Raw genomic sequence first — 25139 nt, forward strand, 5'->3', positions numbered from 1 at the left:
GTTTAGATGAAGCAAAACTCGATCAAATCTGATGTGAAATCGAGTAATTTAATATTTTTAAATATATATTATTTCCATGCTAATTGAATCGAACTCAAAGATTTATCGAACAAATATCTTATTCAAGTTTGATTTAATAAATTTAATAAACCATATTCAGATGAATTTTTATTAATTAATTTCAATCGAGTATTAAATAATTTTTTTTTTTTTTAAATATACATCGCCTGAAGTATGTCACAAAATAAACTAATGGGAGAGTGCATTCATGCGACTCAACAGCCACATCAGGTGGTGGAAGGGTATGGGCCTTTGCGTCAGGGGTGTGCTGAAAACGGTTAAACCGATCGAATCAGACCGAATTGAATTTTCGATTCTGACCGAAAATCGAATCGAAAATTTCAGTTTAGTCTTTGGTTTTTTGTCACTGTTCCGGTAGCCGAACCAAATAAAAAAACCAAAATTTTAAATAATATATTAAATAAAATATATTGTTATATATATTATATTATATTATTATATTTATATATTAATATTATAATATTAATATATATAATTGTAGAATATATATAGAACAGACAAACAGAGAAAATGGAAAGAACAGAGAAAGAAAAGTAAAGAAAGAAGAGAACGACCGACGGGCCAGACGAGCGGAAGAAAGAAAAGAAAAGAAAGAACGACCGACGACGGGGGCCTCCTCTCTCCACGGGTACTCCATCAAGTAGGGTTTGCTCTCTTACAAAGAAATTTTTTTTAAAAAAATTTGACTTGTAATTTTGCTTTGGAGGCGTTTGATGAAATGTCCAAGTTAAAAAATATATAGATTTTTGTCTAAGTTGAAGGTGTTTGCTTGTTTGACGAGGATTAACAACACATTCCTTTACATATATATTATTTTAAAAAAAGGGTTTTTTCGGTTTTTAAATCGAAAAAACCGAAATTGGTCGGTTTTTAATTTTCGGTTTTCAAAATCGAAAATTCGATTCGGTTGGATTGGATTAACCGGCACACGCTATTCTGCGTGGCAGAGCAATCAAACGGGCTTTTTCATCTCAGCCATACCCACTCCACGTCCGCACTCCCTCCAACCAATCTTCATAGATTATCTTTTCCACGCATTGAAACGCTGCTTTATCCCCTTCTCTTTTTTCGTTTTGCTCTATATATTACGAGGAGAGTCATTGGAATTGAGAGCGTTGGACGCGTTGAGAAGGGCCGTTCATATCTTGGTATGTGTCGTCTTCTTCTCTCCTCGTTCTTTAGTGGTTTTGTTTGTGTTTCTTTATTCTGTGTTATGTGTTTGTGTTGAGTATTAGTTTTCCTGCATGCGGATTTGAGAGGAAGAGTTTTCTTTTTTTTAGTATGATGAGGTTTTTTGGATCTTTTCTCTGAAGGGTTTGGAATTTCTTTAACTGAATTTCTGTGCTCCCTTTTGATTTTAATGTGTTTGTGTTAATGCCCGGAGGTTAAGTATGCATTTTTTTTGTTATCTTGGGTTTATCTCATGGGAATCATTCTTTAATTCTTATGATTGTCTCTGCTTTTGCTAAAGGGCCTGACTTTATTTTTAAAAATTAGAATCAAACAACAACCGTTATGCTGTTCTGCTTCACTTTCTGGATTGTTTTGAACTCATTTCGATCTTCGATTCTATATAATCTAGTTTGGAGTGGAAGGGAGGAAAAAAATTAGGACTTGTTCTTGGGAAGTTTGAATCTTTTCTTTGTTTTTCTGGGTTATGGATCCTCGTATCACATTTTCAAATTTTAGAGCCCTGCAATGAAAGAGAGAATTTTTACTTTTCATCGCCGGTAGCTAAGCTACTGCATGTTTTACATAGATGAGCACCAATTTAGGAGCCCAACAGTATGTAATTTGTATTGTGTTCCTCGACCTCTTCAATTTCTAGGAGTGTGTTTTATTAGATAAAAAATGGTGAAGCCATGATATCTCATGAGATCCATGTTACAGATCTGTTGTTACTCATTAAGGTATAGCATTTGATTTGCTCGTGTTGCGACTGGTGATTTTGCCTATAATCAATCAAGTCATTATGCTTTGCGCATTTGGTACTCACTTATTTGAGATTTAGGAAATTAGGGTGTTGGTTGGGAGATACACTATGGTCAATGAATGGTCTTGCAGAAATTGATGGATGCTTTTGTCTTATAATTTGTGTTTGTTATATCGACTTTTCACCTAAAGTTATTGTTGATCAAATATAGAATTGGAGAGTAGAAAATTGTGATAAAGATGTTTCTTAAATGCTTAAGCACATGGAATACATGTGGTTTGAATGGCCTGCACCAATAAATAGTTGCATAGTATAGAGACATGTATTGATCTAATGGCTTTTCCTTCCTTTCAAGGATTGTGAATAGGGGTGGCGGATGAGTCGAGCCGCAAGTTTTTCGAGCTCGAGTCGAGCTCAAAATTCAACTCGTCATCCACCCCTAGGCGGGACCCTGGTCGGAAGGATGACACTGAAAAAAAAAGAAAAAAAAAAGATGATTTTGCAATTGAGTTATAAATGCAGGGATGCAAATGATAGATACCCTATTTTGGCATATCAAAATTTCCATTGGGTTGGGATTTATTGTCCTCCTTCCATCCTTCCACCCTGGTTAATATTCTTAGCACTCTGCGCCCTCAGTTTATGGTGCATGGCTGTTCAACTTGGAAGTTATACTCGAACGATTTGTCTTTATGTCAAAATTTTTTCCCCTAATTTACAGTCTCTTTTTTTCATAATTTTGATCTTTTCAGTTTCTTATTCTTCTCAATTGCAGTCTGATGGTGACAAGAGTCAGCCGAATAAAAGGATTTGGGTTTGAACTGCATTGCTATAAAACAAAACCAAAAATGTTTTCACACGGAGGATTTGTAGTTAGGATATTAATATTAAATAATTATTCGAATTTAAACTATTAGACCAGATCAGTTGTAATTTTGATTTCACAGTTTAAGGATGTTGAGAGCTGACCCGTCATTCCCTACCCCTCCCTTTTTGTTTTTTTCTCTATCTTTGGTGAAAATCTTGGGTCCTATTAAAGTTGAAGAAAATCATAGCCACAGACTCTTAACCCTTTTTGGTGCAGCTTGTGAAGGTCAGTTTCTTGTGTAGAATAATGTAAAATGCTGAAGCAAATGCTGGCTTGCTCCAAGGTGTATGTTTCTGAAAGCAGGAATAGGGCTGCTCTGGAAGCAGTTGAAAGGGCAGCAAAGCTGTTTCCAGCGGCCCCCATTGTCAACAAGTTTGAGGATGTGACTTACAACAGAGTTGGATACACACTGGTCTCAGAAATGGGAGAAAACCCGAGTTCATGTCCACTGAAGAATGCTGTTCTTGAAATGGTGAAAGCTGCTTTTCAGGCCATTGATCTTCAGATGCACTGTGGGAGCCATCCCAGGCTTGGTGTTGTGGACCACATCTGTTTTCATCCCTTGGCTGGTGTGTCTTTGGATCATGTTGCAGGGACTGCTAAATCTTTGGCAGCTGATGTTGGCTCAGGGTTACAAGGTTTGTGTCTTTGATAAGAAGATGATTTTCAAGTTCCTCTTCTTGATTTCAGAATATTATGCTAGAATTTTGTTCTTGGTGTCTGATTTCAGTTTCATAGCAATGGTTCATAATTGTTGATTTTGAATAGGATGTGTTGAGGGGATTCTGGAATTTGGATTTTTGTGGTGGAATGTGGTTTAAATAGTAATTTCTTTTTTCCATTTCATTGTTCTGGGTGAAATTTGTCGACAAGTAGTGGCATGATCATTCAGACAAAGATTAGTAAAAGGCACCATCTATTTTGATGTTCTGCCATAATCTAGAAGAGAAAGCACACGAAGAGCACCTGATAAAGTTGAAATGCTTGAAAATGATTCGGATGATTTCACTTGCAACATAGGTGCTTCAGTCACCGGTTTGAGAAGTAACAAAATTACTATCAATGTTAAATTTGGGGGAGAAGTTTGACTTATTATTGCATGCAATGAGGTATGACATTTTTTTGAATATATACTCGTACGTGTTAATTCAAATCAAGAATAGAAAGCATAATTTCATCTGCAATCTTCTAGTTTACATTCACCTTTTAGCTTTGTTAATGATCCTTCATGTAGCCTGCAGTTGCTACCTTCTTGTATGGAGCAGCACATAGTGAGGGAAGATCCCTCGATTCAATCAGAAGGGAGATGGGCTATTTCAAACCAAATTCGGAAGGAAATCAGTGGGCAGGTGGGCCACAGTCAGAAATATTGCCACTGAATCCCGATGAGGGCCCTGCTTGTGCTGTTCAGAGAAAAGGTGTTGTCGTCGTTGGAGCCACCAATTGGGTCGATAACTATAATGTTCCAATATTCACTCATGACATGGCTGCAGTTCGAAAAATTGCAAAGAGCGTCAGCGGCAGAGGAGGTGGACTCCCGTCGGTGCAAGCTATGGCTCTTGCTCACGGTAAAGGTATAATCGAGGTGGCTTGCAACCTATTAGAAACAAGTAAAGTTGGTGGCCATGAAGTTCAACTAGAAGTTGAGCGGCTCGCTAGGAAAGAGGGCATGGACGTCGGAGAGGGATATTATACTGATCTTTCGCAGGAGAAAATTATTGAGAATTACTTAAAGCTGGCTGATCATTCTTCCCTCTAATGCTCAAGATGCCTCTGATACACATTTTCATCTTGAAAAGGTGATTCATCGAATCTCTTGATTTCATTTCATGAACAGAACATAATTTTTTGCTAATCCAATATTGAACTTGTGTTTGTTTTTGTTTGATGGACTTGATGCTCACATCGGCCTCTTGCTCCTGTCGATTGCATTCTGATACATCCTGGATGTGCATTGTTCTCTCAGAGCATGATTTCGACGCACATTTCTTGGTCGTTGGCCTAATCCGTGTCAACATTACCACACTATCTATAAATCTTATAGCTATAAGAACTTCCATCTATTCCTCTGATCCGTACTGTGAAATAGTTGGTTGGTCTCATAGCTATAAATTAGAATTAGAATTAATTAATAATTAAATAACAAAATTTAATATAATAAAATAAATTTATTTTTTAAAAAAATTCAAATATAAAATTTTGGGACGGATATTGCAGCAAACCCCGTCACAGAAAAACCATATATGAAAAATTATCCACTTGGAAATTATGAAATTATTATAGAAAAATTATCCACTTGGAAATTATAAAACTAATATAAATTTCGCACCAAATTGTGACAAGATGGATGTCACACAACCCGTCTCAAAATCATGCCGTCCCAAAATTTTGGGACGTCAACCATTGAAAATTTCAACTTAAAACTATTCCATCTTTTGGGCGCTTTTTGATGGGCACTTGTCTCAAAATTTTAGAGAATTTGAAACAGATAACGTCTCAAAGTTGTTGCAGAATGTTCTGATTTTTTAATCATCCTAAAAGTCAGTGCTAAGTCGTTGCAAATTTTAATTCAACAATTATCCGTCCATTTGCGATAGTCAGTGCTGTTGCTATTCCGTTGCAAATTTGAGATGGAAACTTTCTCCAGTTGCAAATTCTTTCGAACACCATGTGCAACGATGGAAAGTCAGCCGCCGGTTGCAAGACCCATCTCACAAAACGACACCTCATCGCAATATTTTTCATATCCTTTGCAAAAATCTATCCCAAAATATAAATACATTCTCCCAAATTACAATTCAAAGTCAAGCTAAGTTAAGCAAACCGATCACAAAAAGATGAATACAATAGCCATTTTTACCAGATGTTTTGGACTAGTTAAAAAGATACCGATTTAAGAATTATCAAAAACTTGTTTAATTATGAAATGACGAATCCTAGTATAAATAAAACAAGAACCATTTTAATTCAAAAATAGTAAAACATTTTAAACCAAGTAGCCTATCAGCCTATGTAATGATATTTATAAAATAACATCAAATAGTATTGTCAATAGGATCGCATTGGAGCGTACATGGAGTCTCTTGTTTCCCATATCAAAACGCCTTTGTCCCTAAGAGGCATATCAGTCATCACATGAATAACAAGTATTACATACTCTTTCAATATTAATCATACTATATCAAACACATTCACACCAATAGAGGATTACGTCAAGAAGACCCTCTTTCTTTCATATATCTTCATTCTTAATTTGCTTGATATTTTAAGTTCACAATTTGTCAACTTAACGAATAATGAACTTAGGGGTAATTACATTTACATCCGTTGATTTATGACCTTTTTACGCAAACTATTCCTATATTTTAAATAATTATATGTACACTTATCAAAATATCATTATCACTTGTATAAATCATTCCTTACTTTTTTCAAAAATTACACACACACTCCCTAAAAATATTAGCATTATTACAGAAACTACCCCTATTTTTTTACTGTCAGGGATAGTTTCTGTAATTATGCAAAAGATAGAGATAGTTTGTCTAAATAAACCATAGGTCAGGAGTATAAATGTAATTATCCCTAAACTTATATCAACCGATATCAGATGATGACACTAATTCCACAATCCCAATTCTCAGTTTTACGTATTTTTATTAAAGCAAGTTTATTTTTCTTTCATCATAATATGTAATGCTGATTTAGCTTAGAAAATTTAGGTCCAATTTGGGTCAAGTTTTACAAAATTATGAGAAAGTCCAATTTTTTTGCAGTTTTTCACATTTTTAGTAAAGCACGTTTATTTTTCTTTCATCCTAACATGTAGTGCTTATATAACTTAAAAAGTTTATCATCTAAATGCTGCGGCTTCGCCATTTCAGCCTACTTTTCGATCAAGTTTTGTGAAATTCTGATAAAAATCAAATTTTAACTGTTTTATGCGTTTTTATTAAAGGAAGTTTATTTCTCTTTCATCCTAACATGTAATTTTTTTTTAGCTTAGAAAATTTATCATACGAATGCTAAGGTTTTGGCCTACTTTTGTGTCAAGTTTCGTAGAATTTTGAAAGAGTCGAAAATTTTAGTAGTTTTAAGCGTTTTTATTAAAGCATGTTTATTTCCCTTTCGTTCTACCATATAGTTTTTATTTTAACTTATAACATTTGCAATACAAATGCTAGAGTTTAAGCCTACTTTAGAGTCAAGTTTCGTGAAATTTTGAGAGAGTCGAAATTTTAGTAGTTTTACACATCTTGATTAAAGTAAGTGAATTTCTCTCTCATGAACATGTAATTCTTATTTAGTTTAGAAAAAAATTTACTATACAAATGTTAGGGCTTAAACCAACTTTTGGATCAATCTCCTGGAATTATGAGAGCATCCAAATTTTAACAATTTTATGCGTTTATACATATTAAAACAAGTATGTTTCCCTTTAATCCTATCATGTAGTGCTTATTTAGCTTTTAAAATTTAAGGTACCAATTCTACGGTTTAGGACTACTTTTCGGTCATGTTCCGTGAAATTCTAACACAGTCAAAATTTAAGCACTTTTACAAGTTTTTATTAAACAGGGTAATTTTTATTTCATTCTAACATGTAATGCTTATTTAGCTAAGAAAATTTACAATACAAATGCTAGAGCTTATGCCTACATTTGGTCAAGTTTCATGGAATTCCGAGATAATCGAAATTTTAGCAATTTTATGCATTTTTATTAAATTAAGCAAGTTTATTTCCCTCTCATCCAAACAAATAGTTCTTTTTTAGCTTAGGAAATTTAGCACATAAATACTTTGGTTTAGGCCTACTTTTAGGTCAAGTCTCGTGGAATTCTGCATTAATCCAAATTTTAGCAATTTTGCGCATTTTTATTAAAGCAATTTTATTTTTCTTTCATCCTAACATGTAGTGCTTTTATAGCTTAGAAAATTTACCATACAAATGTTAGGGTTTCGGCCTACTTTTGGGTTAAGTTTGAAGGAATTCTAAGAGAGTCGAAATTTTAACAGTTTTAAATGTTTTAATTAAACCAAGTTTATTTCTCTTTAATCCTAACATGAAGTGTTTGTTTAACTTAGAAAATTTACCATAGAAATGCGAGAATTTAGGCTTATATATATTTGTGTTAACTTTATTGGAATTCTAAGGCAGTAGACATTTTAGCAGGTTTATACTTTTTTATTAAAGCAAAATTATTTTTCTTTCCTCGTAACATGGAATGCTTATTTATATAAAATTTACGATACAAAATGCTAGGGTTTTGGACCTACTCTTGGGTCAAATTTTAGCAGTTTTACGTGTTTTGATTAAAGAAAAGTTTATTTTCGTTTCATCCTGCAATGTAGTTGTTATTTAGCTTAGGAAATATATCATACTAATGCTAGAGTTTAGGCCTACTTTTGCTTCATGTTACGTGGAATTGTAAGAGAGCCAAAATTTTAGCAGTTTAAACAAGTTTATTTTCATTTCATCAAAATATGTACTTCTTACTTAGCATAGAAAATCTACCAAACAAATGCTAGGATTTAGGCATACTTTTGAGTCAATTTTTTTGAAATTTTAAAATAGTTCAAAGTTTAGCAGTTTTACGCGTTTTTATTAATATAATTTATTTTTCCTTCATCCTACCATGTAATTCTTATTTAGCTTAGAAAATTTACATTACAAATTTTAGGGTTTACGCCTACTTTTGTGTCAAGTTTCCTAGAATTCTAAGAGAGCCGAATTTTTAGAAATTTTAAGCGTTTTTATTAAAGCAAGTTTATTTTTCTTTCGTTCTACCATGTAGTTTTTATTTAGCTTAGAAATTTACAATAGAAAAGCTAGTGTTTAACCTTTGTTTCACGGAGTACTGTGATAGTCGAAACTTTAGCAGTTTTATGCGTTTTTATCAAAGCAAGGTTGTCTAATTCTCATCCAAACATGTAGTTCTTATTTAAGAAACTTTCCGATACAAGTCCTAGGATTTACGCCTATTTTTGGGTCATTTTTCATGAAATTCTGACACAAATGAAATTTTAACAGTTTTAAGCATTTTTATTAAAGCAAGTTTGTTTTTCTACATCCTAAAATTAATGCAGTGCTTATTTAGCTTAGAAAATTTGCAATACAATTGGTAGGGGTTAGGCCTACTTCTGGGTGAAGCTTCGTGAAATTCTGTGATAGTCCATATTATAGCAGTTTTAAGCATTTTTAGTAAAGCAAGTTTGTTTTGCTTTCATCCTAACATGCAGTTTATATTTAGCTTAGAAAATTTACCATACAAATGCTAGAGTATCGGATCAAGTTTTGCCGAATTCTGAGAGAGTTGAAAGTTTAGCAGTTTTACACGTTTCTAGTAAGGCAAGTTTGTTTCCCTTTCATCCTAACATATAGTGCTTATTTAGTTTAGAAAAACATACCATCCAAATGCTATGGTTTGGGCTTACTTTTGGGTCAAGTTCTATATAATCTGAAACAATCAAAATTTTAGTTGTTTTACATGTTTTTATTGAAGCAAATTTATTTTTCTTTCGTCCTAACATATAGTTATTATTTAATTAGAAAATTTAGAATATAAATACTAGGGTTTTGGCCTACTTGGAGAGTCGAAATTTTAGCAGTTTTAAGCGTTTTAATTAAAACAAGTTTATTTTCCTTTCTTTCTACCATGTAGTTCTTATGTAGCTTAGAATATTTATAATACATTCTCTAGAGTTTAGTCCTACTTTTGGGTCAACTTTCGTGAAATTCTGGTGGAATCAAAACTTTAGCAGTTTTACATGTTTTTATTAAAGTAAGTTTATTTTCCTCTCATCCAAACATGTCGTTCTTCTTTACCATATAAATGCTAGGTTTTAGGCCTACCTTTGGGTCAAGTTACGTGGAATTCTAAGATAGTCGAAATTTTAGCAGTTTTACGTGTTTTTACTAAAACAAGTTTTATTTCCCAATCATCCTACCATATAATTTTTATTTAGTTTAGAAAATTTACCATACAAATGTTAGGGTGTAGACCTACCTTTGGTCAAATTTCGTAAAATTCTAAGACAAGATAAGTTTTAGCACTTTTACACATTTTTAATAAAGCAATTTGTTTTCATTCATCCTAAAATGTAGTGCTTATTTACTTTAGGAAATTTACTGTACAAGTGCTAGGGTTTAAGCCTACATTTCGGCCATGTTTTATTTAATCTTGACACAATCCAAATTTTGAACAATTTTAGGCGTTTCAATTAAAGCAAGTTTATTTCTCTTTCATCCTAACATATAGTGTTTATTTAGCTTAGAAAATTTACCATACAAATGCTAGGTTAGGCCTACTTTGTGCCAAGTTTGTTGGACTTCTGAGACAGTCCAAATTTTAGCAGTTTTACGCGTTTTTTGTAAAGCAAGTTTATTTTCCTTTTAGCCTAACATGTAAGTGCTTGTTTAGCTTAGGAAATTCACCAACCAAATGCTATGGTTTGGGCCTATATTTCGGTCAAGTTTTATGTAATCTTGAGATAGTCGAAATTTTGTTTGTTTTATGTGTTTTTATTAAAACAAGTTTATTTCATTTTTATCCTAACATGTAGTGCTTATTTATCTTAGAAACATTACGATACTAGTCCTAGGGTTTACGCCTACTTTTAGGTCATTTTTCATGAAATTCTGACATAGTTGAAATTTTAACAGTTTTAAAAGTTTTTACTAAAGCAAGTTTATTTTTCTTTCATCCTATCATATAGTGCTTATTTAGCTTAGAAAATTTACCACAAATGTGCTGCGGTTTAGACCTAGTTTTGGGTCAAGTTGTTGGACTTTTGAGATAGTTCAAATTTTAGCAGTTTTACACGTTTTTAGTAAAACAAATTTATTCCCTTTCATTCTAACATGTAGTGTTAATTTAGCTTAGAAAATTTACCATCCAAATGCTATGGTTTCGGCCTACTTTTCCGTCAAGTTTTATAGAATTTTGAAATAGTCAAAATTTTAGATGTTTTACACATTTTATAAAAGCAAGTTTATTTTTCTTTCATCCTAACATGTAGTTTTTATTCAGTTTAAAAAATTTATCATACAAATACTAGAATTTCGGCAAACTTTTGGGTCATGTTTCTTGAAATTTGGAGAGAGTTAAAATTTTAGCAATTTTATGTATTTTTTCTTTAATCCTAAAATGCGGTTTTTATTTAGCTTAGAAAATATACCAATACTGCTCAGTGATGATATACAAGGTTAGTTTTGCATTTGGCTTATTTTATTGTAATTTTTAATTGTTTTCTTAAAAGAACTCGAATGAAGGACTTATGCTGGTTATTTTATATGGCAAGTTTGACAAGAAGACAAAACAAAAACTTGGCATTTGGATTTGTACTATGACGGTCTGTTTTCTGTTTAAATTATTTAATGTTTTATATAGATTTATCCACATTCCTAGTTTACTTTGACTTCTTTACTTATACAGTTTTAGGCCCATTCCATGTTTTTATATTTTTGGGGTCAAACATAATTTTTATAGAATTATTTAATAACATTTTGTGTACATGATTGTTTGTTGATTATATATTGGATTTGAGATATGATTTCCTAGGAATAGATATTAAATAGTGAACAGTGGTCCTTGTTTTATTCTGTTTATGATTGTGGTTTGAAATGTGGTCCCTCTTGTTCTATTAATTAATCAACCCCCTCCCCGTGTTAATAATTCACCCCTGTAATGATGTACTGAGTGTGTTTGTATTTTTTTATTTTCCTCTATGTGCAGAGTGCTGAATTTCATGATATACACTTTTGGTATGATGGTAGATCTATAGATGATAATAAATCCAGATATGTAAGGGGCAAAGAAAGGTATTTGATGGGATATATATTGATTTTGTAAGTTTATATGAATTAAGAAACATGTATGCCCAATATGATGGTAAGAAAAGGCACAATGGACTTTTACTATAAAGTTTTAGGATTACCATTAAAATTAGGTCTAAGGCGTATTAACAATGAATGCCCTGACATTGACATATATGATTTAGAGAATCAATATAGAGGGTTAGATGTCTCTATTGAAATATATGTAGAAGAAAGTGATTGTGAGCCCATTCATGTACTAGATAAAGGGGTAATGTTTCCAATCAACATGAGGAAGAAATTATGTAGTTGCTAGATGGGGTTAATTTTTAAGATGATTTAGATTACAGTGTTCTTGTGGGTGGTGATAGGCTGGGTTTGAGCTTCAGGGTGTTAGGAAAATGATGAATTGTGAGGGGCAGGGGCAGGGTTAGGATGGAATATGATTTGTGTGTGACGGTGTTGGGAAAAGGCTGAATAATGAGGGTGAGGGTGGCAATTATGAGGGTGGTGTAGAAGGTGAAGATCAAATAGTAATGAAGGAGGGGGAGGCACATGAGCAAGTTCAAATGGAAAATTTTCAGCCTAAAAATTTCTAGATTGAATATTTTTAGACTGAAGATTTTCAAACTGAAAAATTTTAGGCTTGATAAAGGCAAAAGAAAAATGATTACGTTGAAAATCAGTCTTTATCAGAATTTGATGATTCTTCCTATAAGAACTATCAACAGCCTAATCAGGCCGCAAGTAATAGTGAAACCCCAAATTTTATTTTAGAAGACCTTGAAGTATCAAGTGATGATAATATATTCTTGAACAAGAACCCAAGTAAAAGAGATTTAATCCACAAACCGAGAAAGGTAATAAAGAAAAAAATGAAAAAACCAGAATTTCAATCTAAATTGATGAAGAAAATGAAAACTGGTTTAGTGATGAACTTGAAAACTTGCCTAATTCTAATAATGAAGATTTACAATCAAAACATGATTTTTTTTCTAAAGAATCCACAAACAGAAAGACATGTGAATTAGTTGTTGGGATGAAATTTCATAATGCAAAACATTTAGGGTGGCTTAGAGAGATTGGTGCATTAGGAAAGGGTTTAATATTGAATGCATAAATAAAAAAAAAGAAGAGAGAGAAATCAAAGGTGACTGCAAAATGCAAATTTGAGGATTGTAATTGGAGGATTCATGCCTCTCTAATAATAAAAGATGAATTTCAAATCAAATGCATACAAGGAGTGCACATATATACCAGAACATATGATAACGAATTTGCAAAAGCATCATATCTTTCCAAAAGGATGGAATCTGCAATTAGAGACCATCAAAATATTCCCCTTCAACAGTTGAAAGGATCAATTTTAAGAAATCCAATGATGAAGTGAGTAAGCAAAAAGTCCAAAAGGCTAGAAGGGAGATACTTGAAAAAATTAGAGGGAAAGATTCTGCTCAATATGAAAAACTATGGGATTATTGTGAGATATTCAGGACATTTAACTTGGCAGCATGCCGATTATTAAGATAGTTGAGGGTTTAGATCCACCAAACTTTGATAAAATGTATATATGTAAGTCATTGGGCACTTTAAAAAAAGTTTTTTAAATGGTTGCAGGCCACTCGTTGCCCTGGATGGTTGTTTCTTTAAAACCTATTACAATGGGCAGCTGCTGTTGTATTTGAATTTCAACATTGAAACTCAGATTTGAAGAGGAAATCAATTTCTCTCATTATGGCCATTATCAGGCATTGCTATTACAGAAAAATATTTGGCCGTTCATGGTTGTTTCAAATGAGAATTGAAGGCATTCATGTCTCATTTTAATTGCTACATTTAGTAGTGGGTCTTGGCCATGCCTATATATAGCCATACATTTCTCATTTGCAGACACACACAAAAATAAAACTCAAGTTTCAAGTTTATTTCTCTCATTATGGCCATTATCAGGCATTGCTGTTACAGAAAAATATTTGGCCGTTCATGGCTGTTTCAAATGAGAATTGAAGGCATTCATGTCTCATTTTAATTGCTACATTTAGTAGTGGGTCTTGGCCATGCCTATATATAGCCATACATTTCTCATTACACACACAAAAATAAAACACAAGTTTCAAGTTTCTTGTTCTTCTCTATTTTGAAACAATCTCCCTCGGTTTCTCTTCCAATACTTTGAGAAATTTGAACTTAGTTTCGGTAACAAGCTTCTAAGTGTTTGTTCGAGGTGTTTTTTCAGTATAGTGCTAAAATCGAAAGACTGTAACCGTCTTATCCTAGGAGAAATTACGTTGAACCCGGTGCACTGCTGATAAGGGGCGTATATTTTCTTCAAGGCAAGTAGCTATTCTGCGATTCGATTAAGTTGATGACTTTAATTGGACTGAGAATTGTTACGATACAATTCTCGTTGTAAGTTTTCGATTTAAATTTCTTGTCGTAAATAGCGTTTCTGATTGCTTTATCTTACTTGTTCCAACGTGGTTTTATTGTTTTTGATTTCTAAAATCCAATTGTACTATTTCAAAACGTCGTTTTGATTACTTGTAATCAAATTATTTTACCAACAATCTTGAAGAAAATATACAGGTTTTGAAAAAAAAATCGGATTTTGTTGTTGGAACTGTTTTAGAAAACGCTATTTTTCAACTCTTTATTTAAAACGTTAGTTTTAGTTTCCTAAAATACTAAAGATGGCCGAGCCGATTTCTGTTGCAATTCCGATCACACAAAAGGTCGACTTGACCGGTTTACCGGATAAGTTTTCGGGCCAATTTTTCAAATGCTGGCAACAGCGAATGAAAATTTGGTTGACGATGAAAGGACTTTTGTCAGTGATTCAGGTGATCAGACCTGAACCTACTGATATCGATCCCAAAACTGCTGAGATAGCGCAGTGGACAGAAAGGGATCAAATAGGCAGAGGAGCGATTTTGTCAGCCCTGTCAAATATGCTCTTCGATGTCTATTGTTCCAATTCTTACACTGTTAAGTCTCTGTGGGATGAGTTGGATCGGAAATATAATACTGAAGAGCAAGGGCTCGGAAAGTATTCTGTTTCCAAGTTCATGAGGTATCAAATGATTGAGGACCGGTCTATAACTGAACAGACTCATGAGATTATCAACCTTGAGCATGCTCTGGCTGATGTTGAGATGAAACTTCCTGAGAAGTTTCTGGTAATGTCCATTGTGGACAAATTTCCCAAATCTTGGGAAAATTTTGGCATGACACTCAAGCATCAGAAAGGGACATTGTCTCTGGATGATCTTATGATTGCTATCAGCAATGAGAAAGAACATAGAAATCAAACGCACAAGATGCCTGTTGAACATCAACCAAGGGCCAATCTTATAGTGGGGAAACAGAAAGTGAATAAGATTAACACGAACTCGAAAGCCATCAATAAAAGCAAGACCTCCAAAAATAAGAAACCAAAAGCAAACAAACCATTTTGGAACTGTGGGCAGGTTGGACACTGGGCAAGCTTTGTCCTAATAAAAAGGCTAAGACTGGGCAGGCAGTTGTCAACATAGTTGTGGGAGGTTCTAGCGGTGCTAGCACCTCAGGAACAACTGATGGGTATGTATCTGTACAACCCGAACTCTTGACTATTTACGAACCATATGATTGGTGGATTGACACTGGAGCGAATGTGCACGTTTGTGCTGATAAATCTCTCTTTGTGTCTTATCAGGCCATCAATGGAAGGAGAGTAAGCATGGGGAACTCCAGTACAGCTGAAGTACTTGGGATAGGAAGCGTGGACTTGAAGTTTCCTTCAGGACGCATTCTGTCGCTAAAAAGAGTTCATCATGTACCCACTGTCAGAAGAAATATTATTAGTGGTTCTGTAATAGTTAGGGAGGGATATGAATTGGTTTTCAAGTTTAATAAAGTTGTAATTCAGCAATTTGGTATTTTTGTTGGTAAAGGCTACTTAGACGATGGCTTGTTCAAAGTTCGAGTTGATAAGACGATGGCTTGTTCAAAGTTCGAGTTGATAATAATAAAATTGATATTTCTGATTCTATTATATTGAATGTTGAATCTTCTACTCTGTGGCATAGTAGGTTACGTCATTTAAATTTCAATTCGATCAAACGAATGATGAATTTGAATTTAATTCCTAGTCAAAATATTGAGCGAAATCACAAATGCCAAGTTTGTGTAGAAGCTAAACAAGTTAGGAAATCCTATTAGACAGTTGATAGGGATTCGAAAATACTTGATTTAGTTCACACTGATATTTGTGAGTTCAGTGGAGTTTTGACCAGGGACCACAAACGTTATATTGCAGTAGATACTGTTATGTGTTTCTCATGAAAAATAAGGATGAAGCCTTAGACAAATTTATTTTGTTTAAAAATGAAGCAGAAACCCAAACTGGTAAGAAACTTAAAAGACTAAGGTCCGATAGAGGAGGAGAGTATGAGTCGAGTAAGTTCAATGAATATTGTCAAACTTTTGGCATTATTCATGAAGAGACTCCCCCTTATTCCCCTTCGTCTAATGGAATGGCTGAACGAAAGAATAGAACATTCAAAGACATAATTAACAGTCTCCTACTAACCTCCGGGTTACCAAAGTATTTGTGGGGCGAGGCTTTGAATACGGCTTACCATATTCTGAATAGAGTCCCTCTGAAACACAATACGAGTACTCCTTTTGAGTTGTGGAAAGGTAGGAAACCAAGTCTCAAATACTTTCGAGTGTGGGGGTGCCTAGCAAAAGTGCTGATCCCGGAACACAAACGAAAGAAATTGGGTCCTAAGACTGTTGATGCCATGTTCTTGGGCTATGTGGAGACAAGTTATGCCTTAAGATTTCTGGTTATTAAATCAGAAATTCCTGGCATTGAGGTCAACACAGTAGTCGATGTATTCCTAGAAGATGTATTTCCTTTAAAAACAAGAATACCTTCAAATGTTTCGCTTGATGATTCACTTGCCTCCTCATCTATTCCTAAACATGTGGAAAAGATGTCAAATGTGGGGGTTAGTCCTAGTAGTTCTAATCAGACTCATGAGGAGTCAGATGAACCTAGACGGAGTAAGAGAGCTAGGATCGTCAAGGATTTTGGAAGTGACTTTGTCACTTACAACATCGAGGATGATCCAATAACTTTCAAAGATGCTATGGCTTCTTCAGAAGCCAAGCAGTGGAAAGAAGCTGTCAAAAGTGAGATGGACTCTATTGTTTCCAATGGAACGTGGGTGCTAGTCGGTCTCCTTCGAGGTGTACTACTATTGGGTGTAAGTGGATTTTTAAAAGAAAACTGAAACCTGATGGGACCATAGATAAGTTTAAAGCCAGATTGGTGGCTAAAGGGTTTAAACAAAAGGAGGGAATAGACTATTTCGATACCTATTCTCCGGTAGCTCGATTGACTACAATCCGAGTGCTTATAGCACTTGCTTCGGTGTATAATCTCCCGATTCACCAGATGGATGTGAAAATAGCCTTCTCGTATGGTGAACTCGAGGAACAAATTTACATGGATCAGCCTGAGGGGTTTGTAGCTCATGGTAACGAGCACAAAGTTTGTAAACTTGTTAAGTCTCTATATGGACTTAAACAAGCACCCAAACAGTGGCATGAAAAGTTTGATAAAACTATTCTTGCATTTGGCTTCACTGTAAATGAGAATGATAAATGTATATACTACAAGGTTAAAGGAGATAAAAAGATAATTCCGTGCCTGTATGTGGATGATATTCTGTTAATAGGATCATGCCTAGATATTATTACCGAAACCAAGTCATTTTTGAAAAATAAGTTTGAAATGAAGGATATGGGTGAGGCTAATGTGATTCTTGGCATCAAGTTGACTCGGTCAACTGATGGGATAGCCATTTCTCAATCTCATTATGTTGAGAAGATAATTGAGAAATTTGGTTATCAAAACAGTAGAATTGTTAAAACACCATCATTATGTTTGGTTTTGTTTTTAACTTGTTTTGGTGTGATTTGTGGAGATAGAGAGAGAAAAATAGAGATAAATAAGTGTAAGTTAGAGATAGTGTATATGTTTGGATTTGTTTTTAGAGATAATATAAAATAAGTATTGTATGTTTGATGTTGGTTAGTAGGAGACAGGAAGTACTATTCATTGTCAAATCATGTCTCTTTTATATATATTTATATATATATATATGTATGTATGAATATATATATAATTTATTTAGTTGTGTGTGGATTAAAATAAATAGTATTTTCTAATTATATTTATACGAAAATGAAAATATAAAATTCACATAAATACACTTTTATAAATAATTAAATGCACTCTAGTAATCCATTAATAATATTTTTGTTAAACGTTCTATACGAGGTGAAAAATTTAAATACATTATTGAAATAATGTATTATATGAATTAATCGTGTAGAATTGACATATTATTTTATTTTTTTTAAAATTTTCTAATTATTTCAATGATGTAGAAAAATATTACGTACAAAATATTAAGTGATTGAAATAAATATATTTGTATTTAAAAATCAAATACAAATGTTTAACATGTAAATCAACCCTCCAATGCAACCTTCATTTTTTATAATTTTGAAGATCCACATAATCCAGTATTAACTAATTAAAATTTATAACTACATATTGCAATGGTTCGGAAAATATATTTTGAATTAATACGGAGTAGTGTTCAATTAAACTACGATAATCAGTTCACATCAGTCATTGAATGATAAAAGACGCACACAATCATATTCCCGTTAACTTCATAATTAACATATGACAACAAGTGACTGGTTCACATATTAAACAACAATACCACTAATACTTAAGGACCGTCACGTCGCCGTGGTGGAATTTCTTGTGGTCGCCGTGAGCGTGCTGTACTGTCTCCCTCACTATGCGAATGGCATCCACGGTCGGATTGTACGCCAAAGCGACGAATGTAATCTATCCATGATCCAATCCCGCCAACTCCAGAACCCATGTCCAGACTTCGACGTGGCGCTAATGAAATATTGCGCGCCAATCGTGGGCCACCATCCCCACGAGCTACCTGTTCCACTACATCCCAACTGGCAATATGGGTATGCGTTTGGTTCGTTGCTGCAGTGGATCCCGAGATGATAATGGGGGCATCTTCGCCACCTCTCACAAAACTACGCAGTGCATTACTACTCTGGCTATGCCCCCCATCACTATGCACCTCTGTTGGACCAAGCGGCAGTCTAATTGGGCCCCATATCTCGAGCATGCTGAGGTAATGAGGCTCTGGGTACTGGTAGTATCATCTAGCCAACGGGTATATCTACAACAGGTTCATATTGACAATCGATTATTGAAAAATAATTATTAATTTGAAAATGGCAGTTGTTAGGTTGCAATTATTGAATATGGCAGTTGTCATATTCCGTGTCATATGTGGTCGTAGCTCGTCAGGAAAATCCATACAAAATATTTCAACGTCATAATAAATCCCTGGTATTTGAGTGATTTCGTGGAACTGACGAAAACGCTCCTTCAATTCATAAAATTTCAGACGGACCTGATCTCGTGTGTAATGATACCCAAAGTGCCGTCGTAATGCACGAACCCACTGAGACATGTGTGCCTCCGCACGATGATCATCTCTTATGGGGACCCGAGTGTTGTCGTCAACGATCATCCACATTAAGCGCTGCTCAATGTTTAATGTCCAATGCTCCTCCTATGGAAAGCCAGCCCGCTCCAAGTATTTGCGATATGCCATGCCTGCAAAATAGATACTCATACCATTGTGAAAAGAATGTTAACAAGAATAATTATGTAAGCAATGTCGTTGGTTTGGTTTATGCTCAGGTTTCAAACATCTAATCTAAGAGTATAAAATATAAAACATGTATACATCGAGTTGATATCATAATTAAATTCTTACGAACATCTAAACTATATGTCGAACATATTTAAAGGTAGTACACTGGGCTGAATGTAACTGCTCTAACCAATTTGTACTCATAATCCTCATTTGTTACTTGTTACACGCTAGTCAAAAGTTGCACATTAACATTACATCCGGATGTAATTACTTTATGTATATCAATGCCTACGTTTGATTATAAGATGCCCACATCTGTATCGCTATGTTGTCGCGGAATATGCGTTGTGCTTCTAATTCAGTCATGGTAGGATGTCCTCTACGGTAAAATGCATCCATATCAGGAGGAATTTCATCTTCTAGTTCGTTGAAAATGATGTCATCATGACTGAACCTACGGATGAAGTTGTGAAGTGTACAACATGCGATAACTAAATCCACTTGGTGCTAAAGAAGGTAACTCGGCATCCCCCACTGCAATAGTGGAAACCGCTTCTTCAGTGCTCCAAAACAACGCTCAATTACATTTCGCAAACGAGAATGGGCATGGTTAAATAGGTCCTGTGGGGTATGGTATCGGCGACCATGACCCCTATACTCGGCTAGGTGGTATCTAGTACCTCGGTAAGGCGCAAGAAAACATTGGTAGTTTGTAAATCCAGCATCCACTAGATAATACTTGCCTGCAGTACTTCATAAAGCAACATCAAAATTGATAATATAAGAATTGCTAGTCCCCATTTGAATGGTGTACAATGGAATTGTGTTAACTAGTTTACTCACCATTTGGAGGAAAAGGGAAAGTTGGGTCCTGTGATATAGCATGGTTCAAGACACGGGCATCAGCCGCACTCCCTTCCCACCCAGCATATACGTACGTAAAATTCATATCGAAGTCACAGATAGCCGAAATGTTCTGTGCTAGTCGCCCTTTACGAGATCGATATCGATTTTGATCTATCTGCGGGACCCATGCAGGCACCAAAGTACCGTCCATCGCTCCGACACAATCCTATGGTTCATTGAAAAAAATATTAAAGTGCGAATGGAGAATAGTTTTATGGATTAATTGCTAAGTAAATAGTCAACAATGCAAGACGGACTCTAATAGACCCATGATGATACAACTTGTACCTTAAAGTATGGGTAGAAATCTGGATTGCTAGCCACCCTTGGATGAGTGTCTGTAAAATTGGGGCGAGTGATTAGTTCGGGTGCCATAGCGCACAATGCAGAAAGCACCCGATGGAATCTACGGTGAATAGTCTCAAGTGAGTATTGGAATCGCTCCATATTGTCGCGTTGTCGTTTATGCATGCCGACCGTCTGCATGAAGAGTGCAACCTCCTCAATAGAGCTAACTCTCGAGGTCTGACCATGAGGCAGCAATCCCCTAGATGTTAACGCATCAACTAATGCATAGAAGCATGCTTTTGTCATGCGAATATTGTGGTAAAACCTGCCAGTGTGTGGGGTTGTCATTATCTCGGTTACCCATTCTTCGCCTTGCAATGCACTAGTGTTACGAGGCACAGTCTCTCTAAACAACTCCGGGCATATCAAATCTTTAAAAGCATAAAACTCTTCAGGGACAGTAGATTCGTTGCTTCCTGGAGTCCCGGGTGTCCCCAGGCTGTCACCGGAGGTATGTGTGTACTCAGCAGCTCTATCACTCGTACTCGCCATGGTTCTGCATTTGAATGTTTAAAAATAAAGACAATATGCGATCTCAAGTTGAGATAATAAACATCAACAATCATAATAAACTAACGAATAATTAAAGTAACAGAGTATGGATGTTCAGCCCCATGGAGATTGCGACAACACACCAATTAAGGACAACAAAAACACAAATACCTATTTAACCCATGACCGTCCGAAATGACAAGCATGAGTTACTTTCCCAATGAGTACAACCAACGCAATTTGTTCTCATCATCTAAACGGAGGAAGATCGTTCGAGTGCTATGACTATGAAAACGCTCTAATGCTGTGGTGAAGATTTTGTCAGGCAAATCCTTAAATTTTGTCAACTCATCTACGCAACGCTCGATAGCCTCCGTAGCTTTTTGGCCGGTTCTGTCAATCTTTCCCTGCAGTGACTCTTGCAACTTGTCCAGTGTCTCGCACTTTGTTGTGCAATTTGCTCATCCCGCGCCTTGTTGTGCGCTTGCTACTAGATGGTGATGTAAAGCTTTGTGCCCCCGGAGTAGGAAAATGTCCATCAGGTGTCGGCATCGGCTGTGTGTCGGAGAATGTTGTATCTTCATAGTCCTCCCGTGAACGACGACTGCCTGAATTCTCACCCGTCATATGATGATCGTCACCGATAGATACAGTTTGGGCTGTTCGGGTTGGTTGTGCGGAGGACCGTGCAATGCCTCCTGTTGCGGTGTTCCTTGCGAACATTTGGGTGCACAGGTCAAAGTGCGGTATTCCATATTCAACTAATTTTTTGTACTCGGAATTTTTCTACATTAGGCAGTTATTAGGCAATTTATGTACGTCGCAAACGTGGAATGTTTCTTTACAAGAGGTCAAACAAGATGTTAGGTGGGGTACGCATTATATGTAAATTTAAGATAGAAAAAGTTAATACCCGACAGAGCTCCTCCAAACGTCCAAACTCATCTGTAACAGTGTTCCGATCATAGTCCCAGCCCCACCCAGTTCCCCTGTTCACAAGGTCATTCAACAGGCGCCATGCACGACGCATCCTGTTCAGCTTACCCTTGAGTTGTTCCGGGGTAAACACATAGCTTGGGCTGAATGCCGAATTCATCCTATCGGTTATTCGAGCCCAGACAGAGGGTGAAAAAGTTGATGATTACAGGCGGTGGCTTACAAACTCTTCGTGCATAAATTCGATGAAAATTCGTTCCATATATTGGGTCCAATGAATTTTCTCTGCGCGAGACGTATGCGAAAAACCAATATCGTCCGACCGATGCATCTTTGCAACGAGGCGAAAAAAATAATATTTTTTTTATTTTAATCATATTGAATCAAATTGTTATTCCTAACAATTTTAAGGTTGTAGAATCATATTAATTCAAATTTGTTATCTAATTCATGATATCAGAATTTGTTTTATATGCTCATTTTCTTAAAATTCAGTCATGATAACTCTATGTAAATAGTTTTAATATTTAATCAGGAAATAGAAAATAACACTTAACAATTTTACTAGACAAAATATATTAATATGAATTTTGAATTGATCTCACATAAATATGCTTTACTTAAATAATTGATCACATTTTGATAAAAAATCATCCTTCAGACAATGATTTCTACCAATTCATTGAGCAAGAAGGTACTTGTCCATTTTATAAATGTTTAAAACATCATATAAGATAACTTTAAGTATATGATATATATATATATTTTTTTTTTAAAAGAAGTCCTTAAAAAGATATGCAATAATATTTGTTTATATCATTTAACACAAACAATTTAAGAATTTAGTTTTAAAATAAATTTTCATTATTATAAGCTTTAAAAAATAATTTATAAGAATTTTTAAATATAATTAGTCACAATCTCTAAATTTTACTAGCTATGAAAACTTAAATTGTCAAATTACCATTTAACAATTGACTTTCATATTAAAAATGAGGAGGTTAATAAGTGTTAGTAATTAATTAGCAAATAAGACTGAGCATGCGATTTGTACTTGTACTAAAAGAGATTGTCCCCAACGCGTGGGCCGGCCTTGTTCTCTACATTCCGGATCCTCCAACTAAAATAAATAATATTGACTTAATCTTCTCCTTAACAAAAAAGAAATTCAAAAAGGAAAAACCCAATTACTAGATACATGTGTATATTATTTGTTCAAAAATTGGTCTATTTAAAAATTATAAATTAAGAATTATACGATCTTGAACAATTTATTCATGGTCAATATGGTTTTAGAGCCACATGATTTGATTTTCTCAACATTTTGATTATGGGATTAGACTCAGGTATATGACCAAGCAGCAATGGTATAGGATTATTGCCAAAATGGGTAACTGTTTGCCAAACCTAACCTGGATTTAGGAGAAAAGGGCTATCCACAGTGAAGTTAATGGGTGAATATCAGACATCATTTACACACTATGACATAAAAAAATACAATCTGCAAATCCATTCTCCTATCTCCCTAACTTTCATTCTTGCAAGCATAGGTCAATTGATTGAAAATGAAACAAATCAAGAAAAGTTAAATGCAATAATGGGAGAGGCAAAATAGAAGATATTAAAGCAACAAATCGAGGGCTAAAAAACGTGCAGATGGCCAGATAATACGGAGAGTTTCAAAAGGAATGGCAGCTAATGTGAACTATAGAACTTGATAACAAAACTTTAAGAAGAATCAGCAGAAGTAACTACACAGCACAATCCACATCCCATCACCACTCTCATAACGGAACCAAAAAAGACATATTGGCTACACATATTTATGAATTAACCCAACATAGACAAAATCCACAAATCATTTGAAGGCAAAATAACATCATATTTACAACAAAAGCATGCTTTATCAATTCTAAAACATAAACTCCTCTACAACTTAGACTAAGTCTAACCAAATTGCAAACTAAGCCATATCGTAGAGGCAAATTACATCTCAATATTATAAACCCGATTGAATCCATACACATACAACAAAGATCCACAAAGCAAAAATTCATATACATACCTTAATCACAAAAAGTCGTTAAGGACAATGTTAGATGGATGACAAAACTTCACCAACAACGAAAATCTCTAATGAAATAAGCGTGTAAACAATTGCGATGCAATGCTTTACTCCAAGCAAAGTAATCAAATTGACTATCTCGTATAATGTTTGCGAATGAGAAGAAAGAAAGAAAGTGCAAAAGTCATCTAAAGTTATATTAATATATAGAGGAAGGAGTACACTCTCCACCATTATTGTTTCACGGACGAAACAGTGAAACATTTTGAAAGTATCAAAGTATTCATAAATGTACAGTATACGAGCACTGTTGTAGTCACAACATCTGACAGTATTGTAAATATATACAAAAGAAAAGCTGATAATATGTCCATAAAAAATCAGAAAAGAACCAAAAGCGCACATGCTCGGTTGCAGCAATAATATTGGTGATACAGTTGATTCAATAATTCAATTCAAGACATTTCAATAAATTAGACAAAAAAAAAAAACCGAATCTAGTCGAAAATACATAGAAAATCAGCCAACCTTTGTGAAATCACCATCAATTGCGAAGAACCGTGGCGGTGCAATGTTCAGCGCTTCAGTGAAGAAGCTCAATCTCGCCGTACAATTGTAGAAACTCGATGGATGAAGGTCCGTTGGCCTCGACGGACGATGGGCAAACGAATGGTGGTGGTTCGCTGGCGTAAGGCGTTCAAACAACGGCAAATTGAAGCTTGGATGTAGAAGATGGTGCAATATACTACACATTGAAAAGGTGGATGAAAATTGAATCGAAAAATACCGAAATGTTCGCCTTGAGGAAGAGAGTTGATGGGTATACATCTCGGCCAGTGGGTCATCGAAACGGTGACGATGGCTGCGAAAACAGAGATGGAGAGAAGACGTTCTTTTGCCGAATTGAATATCGAAATGAAGACGTTCTGTAATTT

General features: G+C 34.8%; 1 protein-coding gene across 6 annotated transcripts; it reads left to right on the plus strand.

Annotated features, from left to right (window-relative positions):
- On the plus strand, nt 595-4997 carry LOC105167829 (formimidoyltransferase-cyclodeaminase-like). 6 transcript variants are annotated; one of them, XM_020696089.1, is made up of 4 exons: nt 595-721; nt 1029-1229; nt 2370-3520; nt 4124-4770. In XM_020696089.1, the coding sequence occupies exons 3-4, from the start codon at nt 3136-3138 to the stop codon at nt 4639-4641; spliced, it is 903 nt and encodes a 300-aa protein (XP_020551748.1). In that variant the 5' UTR covers nt 595-721; nt 1029-1229; nt 2370-3135; the 3' UTR covers nt 4642-4770. The 6 variants fall into 6 exon arrangements, with proteins under 6 accessions (XP_020551748.1, XP_011085952.1, XP_011085950.1 ...); XM_011087650.2 differs by having other exon boundaries at nt 2790-3520; XM_011087648.2 differs by having other exon boundaries at nt 3099-3520.

Source organism: Sesamum indicum, linkage group LG8, assembly GCF_000512975.1.
Source record: "Sesamum indicum cultivar Zhongzhi No. 13 linkage group LG8, S_indicum_v1.0, whole genome shotgun sequence".
Classification (NCBI taxonomy): domain Eukaryota; kingdom Viridiplantae; phylum Streptophyta; class Magnoliopsida; order Lamiales; family Pedaliaceae; genus Sesamum; species Sesamum indicum.

What these genes read in the sequence shown, in the direction of transcription:
- LOC105167829 (XM_020696089.1), top strand. Translation starts at nt 3,136, where the DNA reads ATGCTGAAGCAAATGCTGGCTTGCTCCAAGGTGTATGTTTCTGAAAGC. An exon ending in TGTTGGCTCAGGGTTACAAG is followed by an intron (nt 3,521 to 4,123) that starts GTTTGTGTCTTT and finishes TGTAGCCTGCAG; the next exon opens with TTGCTACCTTCTTGTATGGA.